Source organism: Elephantulus edwardii, unplaced genomic scaffold (assembly GCF_000299155.1).
Source record: "Elephantulus edwardii isolate Elephantulus edwardi_28Jun2011 unplaced genomic scaffold, EleEdw1.0 scaffold00002, whole genome shotgun sequence".
Lineage (NCBI taxonomy): Eukaryota > Metazoa > Chordata > Mammalia > Macroscelidea > Macroscelididae > Elephantulus > Elephantulus edwardii.
Window position 1 is genome coordinate 36,011,964 of NW_006399752.1, and position 8,930 is coordinate 36,020,893.

An 8,930-nucleotide genomic window follows, 5' to 3' on the forward strand; every position below is an offset into this window, starting at 1 on the left:
TTGCCTGCAACTTGACGGCACTTAACAACAACCATCAAATGGGATCTGACTGGTACAGGAGGAGATTGCTCCTCCTTCTCCAGTCGAGTATCTGACTGACCTATTCTTGATGGATGTGTCAGTTTCTGGACATTTTGAGTACATGGAGCCATTCAACGCAGAGCCAGTCCCTGGAGAACTCAATCACACTTCGTAAGGAAAAAAACAGCAAGATCCAGAATGAGATGGATTGGCTCAATGGTGGTGACTTAAATACAGCGGAGACTTTGAGCAAAGTGAGAGATGCAAGACGGGGCAGGCCTTCATTCTGCTGTCTGTAGGGTCACTGCGTGTAAGAGGGGTCCAAAGGCACCCCACAACATATAACACATGGGCCTTTTGGGTTCAGCTTCTCTCATTCAGCTTGTCTTTAAGGTTCCTCTCTGTTGTAGCCTGCATCCACACTTCATTCCTATTTATTGCTGAATAATATTCATTTTCTTTTAACTACATCATTAGTTGGAGAACTTTTGAGCTGTTTTCATTTCTTGGCTAATGTTGGGGCTAGCTCCCCGGAGGGAAAGTCCCTCAAGGTTCCTTGAAGGTTTGTGCACACAGAGACCAAAAACTGACCCAGAGATAAACGAAAAGACATGAGTTTATTGGGACAGGAAACAACATCCTGACCAGGAGGGGGATTCAGCGCTGTGCAAACTCCAGGGTGGCGGCCTGGAGAATTCCCAGAGGATGGTGGAAGCAGCTAGGCGTGTTCTAGCTCTATACAAACAACCCCTTTATGGAGTAAAAATAAGAGCTACAGACTCACAGGGAAATACCGGCATTACCCGAGCAGCTTAGTTTAGGGGAAAACCCCCACCACCAGCTTGAGAAGGGAGAAAGGTCGGCCTGCCCTCATTCTGGGAAGAAACTAGAAAAACAAATCAAATGAAAAAACAAGTCTAGTTAAAGAAGCGGGTCTATAAGACTTAGCCAGTGTAGTCAAGTGTGGCCACTTCTGGGGAGTTTATTTATAAGCTAAACCACACAGCTATGATATTTTTGTGCTCATACTTTTTTCTTGGATTTCTTTTTCAAGATTGCTGGGCCATGCATGCATCGACTCTGCTTAGGGGAACTGTCAGGCCGTTTTCTACGGCAGCTGCACCAGCTGATAGTCCCAACGGTGCAGGAGGAATCCAGCTTGCCCACCTTCTTGCCAACACTTGTTTTCATCTATTTTCCTCTTCTTTTGAATATATTTTAAAATCTCCAAACTAGGACATTTAAAAAGAAAGCCTATAGATGCTGTTCTGAACTGAATTGTTTCCACCCAACATATGCATTGACATTCGAATTCCTGTACCTCTGGTTGTTGGTTGTGGTTCTGTCTGTAGGTTTTCTCTGGTGAGGTCCTACATCTGCAGGGTGGGCCCTAAACCTTATCAATGTGGACTTAGGAGGAGCTGCAGAGACAAACAAGCACAGGCCGGGGGAGAGGAACCCAACAGGGGCCACGGAAGCTGACAACCAGGGACTGTAGAAGCTGAGACAAGGATCATCCTATGAAGTGAGAGGGACAGAGGCTCCGAGAGGAGGTGCCCAGACTGTAGCCTCCTGAGCAGTGAGATAATAAACTTCTGCTCCTTAAAGCACTCCCTTGTGGTGTTACAGGAGTACAAAGAAGCGAAAGTGTGCTGAAAGTGTAAGTGGTTGTAAACGGAAGGGCTTCGGTTCATTTCTTTGCTCAACAAATCCCCCATGTTGGCCACAGGCACAGGTAAAGGTCTGTGACAGGTACCTGGCTGGAAAGCATAGGCGAACCAAGCAAACAAACCCGTGTGTTCTCAAATCTCAAGAGGCTGTGTCAGCCCTGGGTAACCTGCCACCGGTTACCAGGTGAGGCCGGGGCTCAGGTGTGAAGTTACCTCCACAGGGCGATCGGCCTGCAGCATCCCTTCCTAAGACCAGTCACAGGTCTCTCATAGCCTCCATCTGGGCAAGTCTCCTGGCCCTACTTCCCTCTGTACTGAAACCGGGTCAGCCGGTAACACCTTCTTCCTGCCATTCCCCCAAACTCTGAGTCTGGAAACACTGAGGGTCACATCTGCCAGTACTGGGGTTTCCAGTATTTCTCTCAACATCCTCAGCTGTAAGGTGCTGGCAAGGCGGTGTGGACTCACAGTAACTCCAAGAGCAGGTGGGAACCCTGCCCCATCCTCATAATCTCCGGTACACTCGGCCACTGTGGTGCCAAGCCGCCTCCTTGCACTGACACTCATCGTCCCTCCCAGCCTGACATCCAAGGACACGCATGAGGTGGAGTTGCACCATCTTTCTGAGGCTGGGGCTCTAGTGTGCCATCAACACGAAGGCAGGCAGTGTGAACCAACGAGCTACTCGAAGGCACAAAGATGGAAGGACAGCCACGCATCTGTCCCCACCACGGCACTGAGCAGCTCCTCGCAGTGCCAGTAAGAACACCCTCCAGGACAGACTCGTTTGGGCAGTCCGTGGGACATTCAGTATCCCGTGGACTTCATGCACAATTCAAAGTCATCAACTCTTCTGTCTTCCTCACAGTCCAACTCTCAGATGCATACGAGGCAGGTGAAAATACCGTTACCTGAGTCAAACACACCTTAATCTGTCGTGTATGTGGGTGCCTCTCCTCAGTGGTGATCTCCTCTCCTGTTTGTCTTATTTTTATTTGCTGGGAATTTAATGAAACGTCTGAAAGAAAATAATGCATGATCAGTTCTCCATCTTTAACCTCCCCCTTCTGTCAGTAAAAGAGAGGAAGACCCTCAACCAGATGGAGTGACACAGTAACTGTATCAATGGGCTCAAGTGTATCAGAGATGCTCGGGGTGGTTCAGGACAGGGCAGCATTCAGATTTGTTGCAGGGGAAAAACCAGTAACCATTCTAGTTACTCATGTCAAGAAAAGGTAGTTTATTCTGCTATGCCATGGTGGTGGTGTTATGTGCCGTCGAATCACCTGTGACTCATAGCAAGCCCTATGTACAAAAGCCCTAAACCCTGCTGTCCTGTGCCAATCTATCTCTTGATATACCCACACGTCACTGAATCAATCCCTCATAGAGGGCCTTCCCCTCCTGCGCTGTCCTTCCACCCTCCCAAGCATGATGTCCCTTCTCCAAGGACTTGTCCCTCCTTGCAACATGTCCAAAGTATGTTAGACAAAGCCCCAGAATCCTTGACTCCAAGGAGCATCCCGGTTTAACCCTACCCAGGATGAACCAGTATTCTTAGCCGACCATGGTCTGTTCAATACTCTTCTCCAGCACCACAGCTCAAAGGCATCAATTCTTCTACCATCCCTAATCACTGTCCAACTCTCTGATGCATAACAACTGATTTCAAAGACATCAATGATCTTCAGTACTTTGGAGAGTGTGTAGGTCCTGCAAAATCTATCCCTATTTTGTATGCCCAAGTAATTTAAAAAAAACAATCCTGTTACTAAAATATTTTTAAAAATCAGATTAGCAATATAGTCTTTCAAAGGGTCGAGTCTTTGTCACATACCCCATGACTGTCCTCTGAAGTTTGTGGTGTCCGGAGCCTGTCCTCTTCGGCCTTCCCTGATACCACGGGGCTCTGGTGGCCGGAAGCTGCGGTGCAGCCCCAAGGTCACAGGTTCACATTCACCAGATGCTGCATGGAGGATGGGCAATCTCCTCCTGTGCAATTTACAGCCTCTGAAGACCTGCTGGACAGTCAGCTGTGGGTTCGTTCCAAGGGTACACAACAGACAGAGGCTGATTCCTCAAAAACCCCAAGGCATTTGAGGGAATAGAGGGCCTTCTGGGTATTGATTGCCTTTGATCACAAGGAAAATTCCTAGTTCCTATGGGAGGTGACAGGACTGCCTCCCAGAACCTGCCTGGGACTCAATGCAGAAAATGGGTCCAGCCTGGTCTGAGTAGGAAGTGCATTCATCACACCCACCCTGCACCCTTGCACTTCAGTCTTGTTTGCTTGACCTTCACAGCAGCCTTTTCTGCTCCCCTAAAGCTGGTGGATTTGAACTTGACCCAGTAGAGGTCCCTACAATTTCAGCAGACACAGAAAACCCAACCACCAAAACCTCTGGCCCTGAGGAAACGTTCCGTAAGAACCAAAGTGCTGACAGCCCAGTGGACTAATTCTTGCTTATTGTGCAGGAGTATGATTCTGCCTCAGAGGATTGAAGGATTAAAGGTGATTACTCCTTAGTTACCAGTCCCTTCCCGGTGTCAAGGGACTGACCTTGTGCAGTGAAAAACCTTTCCCAGTAAACCAATGAAACATGGGGTCTGGATCAAGACGGCAGTGTCGTCCCCCCAGGGTCACCCAGTAAGCCCTCCTCACCATCTTTAGCATAAAGATTATCTGCTCCTGGTGTTATATCAGCCAGACTTCCACTTCACCCTAACAGTCCCACCCCAAGGAAGCTTTGCCTGCTTCCCCAGAAAGGTGGCAGATCTGTGGACCACCTCCCTGGCCCAAACCTCAGAATAAAGCATGCAGACACACGCCTTCCCCACATCCCTGACTACTCCAGTGTGCTCTTCTCAGTCAGCCATCAAGACCTTATGTTAAATATCCCGTCTCCTCCCCCTGGATGCCAACACCCCCCAATGACATCACTCATCAATTTCAATCACCTGGGTGCTCCCCAGTACAGGTGCATCACCATCCCCCCCCCCCGAGATACAAAACCACCCACACACAGCTTTCCTTTGTAACTGAACTGTATTTGTTACAACCTTTGTGGTAGCAGGTGACCTGGCACTGTAAGCTTGGTTACATCTCAGAACCTGCCTTGACAGCAGCCGCCTAGAAGGTGCCTAGTTTTGCTACTCTAAACCTCTTTGGAAAACAAGCCCTGGATGTGGAGTCTCACAGAGCTGCGTCGGTGTGCCACACTGGTTTCTAGACGCCTGGTACATGCAAAGTTGGGCACTACAGAGGGTGGGGGCTTATCTGGGTCCTAGAAGATCAAACTCAGGCGGTCTTATCAGAGAGTTTCTTCTCAACATCAAAGTATAGCTCAACATTTCAGTGACCAAAAATTATTTACTAAGGAATCCGTTGAATAGCTAACTTCAGACCAGAGTTAGGGTTGGGTTACATACACCTTACAACAGAAATGACCTCCATCTGGTAAATTAGCCAACGTAAAACAAGGGGACAACTGGCTCTGCCCGAGCACCTACAGTACGCAGGGTCACAAGCAGAAGGAAGCTCATCTGCCCCCGGGGTTATTGTCATGCCATACAATTTCTTTAAATGTTAACAAAAATAAAGAAAAGAATCCTTGAAAATATATTATCAGAGAGAAGGAATGAGGGTGAAGTAGTGAACGTGGACAGCGAGCGGAGCTGGGCTCAGTCGACCTCTTCCATGCGTGACGTGTCGTCGTCGCCCTCCAGTGGGGGCATCTCCTCAGTGACCGTGGCACTCGTGTCGTCAGCAGTGGGGTCGTCTTCATCAATACCTATTTTGAAAGACAATTCCCATCAGCACTTCTGCAAAGCCAGTGTAAAGCCCAAGGCCCAGCAGTGCACACTTCCTCCCTGTCGGCCCTTCCTGTCCCATGAACGGACAAGGCTCATCGATCAGGGTGAGGCCAACTCACCCAGGCCGAGCTTGATCATCCTGTAGATCCTGTTGGCGTGGGTCTGGGGGTCCTCCAGGCTGAACCCGGAGGACAGGAGTGCGGTCTCGTACAGCAGGATGACCACATCCTTCACGGACTTGTCGTTCTTGTCGGCCTCCACCTTCTGCCACAGGGTCTCGATAATGGAGTGATCAGGGTTGATCTCCAGGTGCTTCTTGGCCGCCATGTAGCCCATGGTCGAGTTGTCCCTCAGGGCCTGCGCCTTCATGATTCGCTCCATGTTTGCCGTCCAGCCGTATGTGCTGGTGACAATGCAGCATGGAGATGTGACCAGGCGGTTGGACACCACCACCTGCAAGCAACAATATGATCATCAATCCCAGCGGGGGTCTGAAGCCACCTCCCGGCACAGCCCACCCTTTTCAAGTCCATGTGCCTGGACACTAATCACTGAGCACATCAAAGTCAACTTGCTGCAGGCTGTTCAGAAAGCTGCTCTGGATGTCCAGACATCACAGGCAGAGGCCCTGACATACCTTTTCAACTTTTTTCTCCAAGATGTCTTTCATAATTTTGCAGAGGTTTTCAAACTTGGTTTTCTTCTCCTCCTGCTTCTTCTTCTCTTCCTCATCTTCAGGAAGCTCCAAGCCCTCTTTGGTGACTGATACTAAAGTCTTCCCCTCAAATTCCTTGAGCTGCTGCACACAGTACTCGTCGATGGGCTCAATCATGTAGATCACCTCCAGGCCGTGCTTCCGCAGGCGCTCCACGAAAGCAGAGTTGGCCACCTGGTCCTTGGTTTCACCTGGAAAAGCCCAATGGTACTCAGTTTAATTCTCGGAGCTGGTTCTGAATCCTTGTAACCCCACAAGCAGAACAATGCTGGGTGTCTGATGCCATCCACACGGTCCCTGCTGGGCTCTGGCCCACCGGTGCGGCCTCTGTGCCAACCCATCTCGGTGAGGATCTTTGCTTTTCCTGACCCTCTCCTTCTCCACGTGTAATGCCCTGTCTGTTCTAAACCACATAGGAATTGAGCATCTTGTACAAATCAACACCAACTGCGCAGATTCTCGGCGTGCCCATCGGCACAGCTCCCGTCCCTTACCAGTGATGTAGTAGATGTGCTTCTGGTTCTCCTTCATCCGGGTGCAGTAGTCCTTGAGGGCCACCATCTCATCACCAGAGGCAGACGTGTAGTATCTCAACAGCTCTGAAAGCTTCTTCCGGTTTTGGGAATCTTCATGTATTCCAAGCTGAAAAAAAAAAAAAAAAATTAACTTTTGTTTCTAGTAATTAAAAAAAATCCCAAAGTTAAAACAGTAGTTTCCTGGGGAGCTCTGGTGGCCTAGTGGCAAGAAGCTGCACTGCAATCCCAGAGATACGCAGTTCGAATCCACCAGATGCTCCTGCTGGAGGAGGGGCAATCTCCTCCTGTACCAGTCAGATCCAATTTGATGGTACGTACGTACATACGTGCACGCGCGCACACACACACACCACACACACTAAAAAAAAAAAACAACACAAAACCCAACAACAAAAACCAATAGTTTCCGAACATCTACAAAGCCGTCAGATACATTTACACACCTTAATGTTCTTGGAGAACTGCTCATAAAACTTTTTGTAGTTCTCCTTGTCCTCTGCCAGTTCAGTGAAGAGCTCCAGGCACTTCTTTACCAAATTCTTCCTGATAACTTTCAAAATTTTGCTCTGCTGCAACATCTCACGGGAAATATTCAGCGGAAGATCCTCAGAATCCACCACGCCTCTGATGAAATCTGAAAATCAAGCATTCGGTGACTGCAGGGCCTGAAGGACACGCACAGGAGCCCTGGGCAAGCAGCCGTGGCGTGGGGCTGGCGGCCGGCACTTACTGAGGTACTCTGGGATCAGCTCCTCACAGTTATCCATGATGAAAACCCTGCGGACGTACAGCTTAATGTTGTTCTTCTTCTTCCTGTTTTCAAACAGGTCAAAGGGAGCCCGTCGCGGGACAAAGAGAAGGGCGCGGAACTCTAACTGCCCTTCAACGGAGAAATGCTGGAGTGGAAAGGAAACAAGTCTCAGCGTAAAAGCCAGCGAACAACACGGAGGTGCAAACACGGAGCACCAGGCCAGCTTGGAAGCCCCCGCCTTCACTCACCTTGACAGCCAGGTGGTCTTCCCAGTCGTTGGTCAAGCTCTTGTAGAACTCGCCATACTCTTCGTTGGTGATGTCGTCGGGATTCCTGGTCCAGATCGGCTTGGTTTTGTTGAGCACCTCCTGGTCGATGTACTTCTCCTTGATCTTCTTCTTCTTCTTCTTGTCCCCGTCGTCCTTCTTCTCCTCCTCCTCCTCATCTGAACCCACGTCCTCGATCTCGGGCTTGTCGTCGGCCTCCTTCTCTTCCTTCTCTTTTTCCTCCTCTTTATCTTCCTTCTCCTCAGCCTCGTCATCACTCACTTCTTTGTCTCGCTCTTTCTCCACCTGAGAAAGACATGAAATTGCAGCACTCCGTTCTAGGTCCTCAAACAGAGAACTCAGGCCAGGTTAGTTAGCCGAGAAACACCAGGTACAGCCAGAAAGGTCCATTAATATTTGATGCATCTACGACTTAACAGCCTTGAGTACTTTTACAGAACTGAGTAGGCATGTGGTCATGTACGTCTCCAACATGGCTTCCAAGTACTACAGTATTAATCTCGTTAACGAAGACTAAATTTCAAATTATTTCCATCTTCTAAAGAGCGAGCCCATGCTCTCTGCACCATCAACCAACACCCACGACTTTCTGTGAACCATGATGTCACATGAACATGCTTAATCACACCAACTGTGCATTTTCCATGTAACAACCTTTTCTTTCACATCCACATCAATCCTCCTTACTCTACCAACAGCACTAGTTCTACTGCGTTGGCAACCAGAATGTCCACTGCTGAGGTTAACATTAGGCTGGGCCTACACTAAATAAAGATTATTCTTGTCAAATTAACAGATAAAAATAAAACAGAAACATACATAAAATCATAATCCAGTTAACAGAAAAACCTACTTTATGCCTGTCAGTAACATGGTGCTTAGATCCTACAGCCTCAGACACACACTGGAGGGTCCCCACATGCTACAACTGGTTTGGTGGCCAGGGGTCTGAATGTGGCACCACTATGAACCTCATGGTGATCACTTTTTATCCAAGACGTTCACACTTGTTTTGTGCAACAGACTATTTCCTCACTTGGATCTCTGAATTCTATTCTGTATAGGAGTGCTGAACGGAAATCATCAGATGTCGCCTGGACTCTGTGTGTGTGTGTGTGTGTGTGTGTGTGTGTGTGT

General features: G+C 48.8%; 1 protein-coding gene across 1 annotated transcript in view; it reads right to left on the reverse strand.

The window, feature by feature from the left end:
- Positions 1-5,372: 5,372 nt before the first annotated feature.
- LOC102855385 (heat shock protein HSP 90-alpha-like) overlaps positions 5,373-8,930 on the reverse strand; it is a 5,017-nt gene continuing 1,459 nt past the window's right edge. Inside the window, exons 4-10 of the mRNA XM_006879076.1 lie at positions 7,755-8,078; positions 7,486-7,651; positions 7,199-7,389; positions 6,714-6,861; positions 6,142-6,410; positions 5,624-5,957; positions 5,373-5,482 (exon numbers count right to left, since the gene is read on the reverse strand). Of these exons, the coding sequence (XP_006879138.1) occupies positions 5,373-5,482; positions 5,624-5,957; positions 6,142-6,410; positions 6,714-6,861; positions 7,199-7,389; positions 7,486-7,651; positions 7,755-8,078 (1,542 nt within the window). The remainder of the gene's footprint in view (positions 5,483-5,623; positions 5,958-6,141; positions 6,411-6,713; positions 6,862-7,198; positions 7,390-7,485; positions 7,652-7,754; positions 8,079-8,930) is intronic.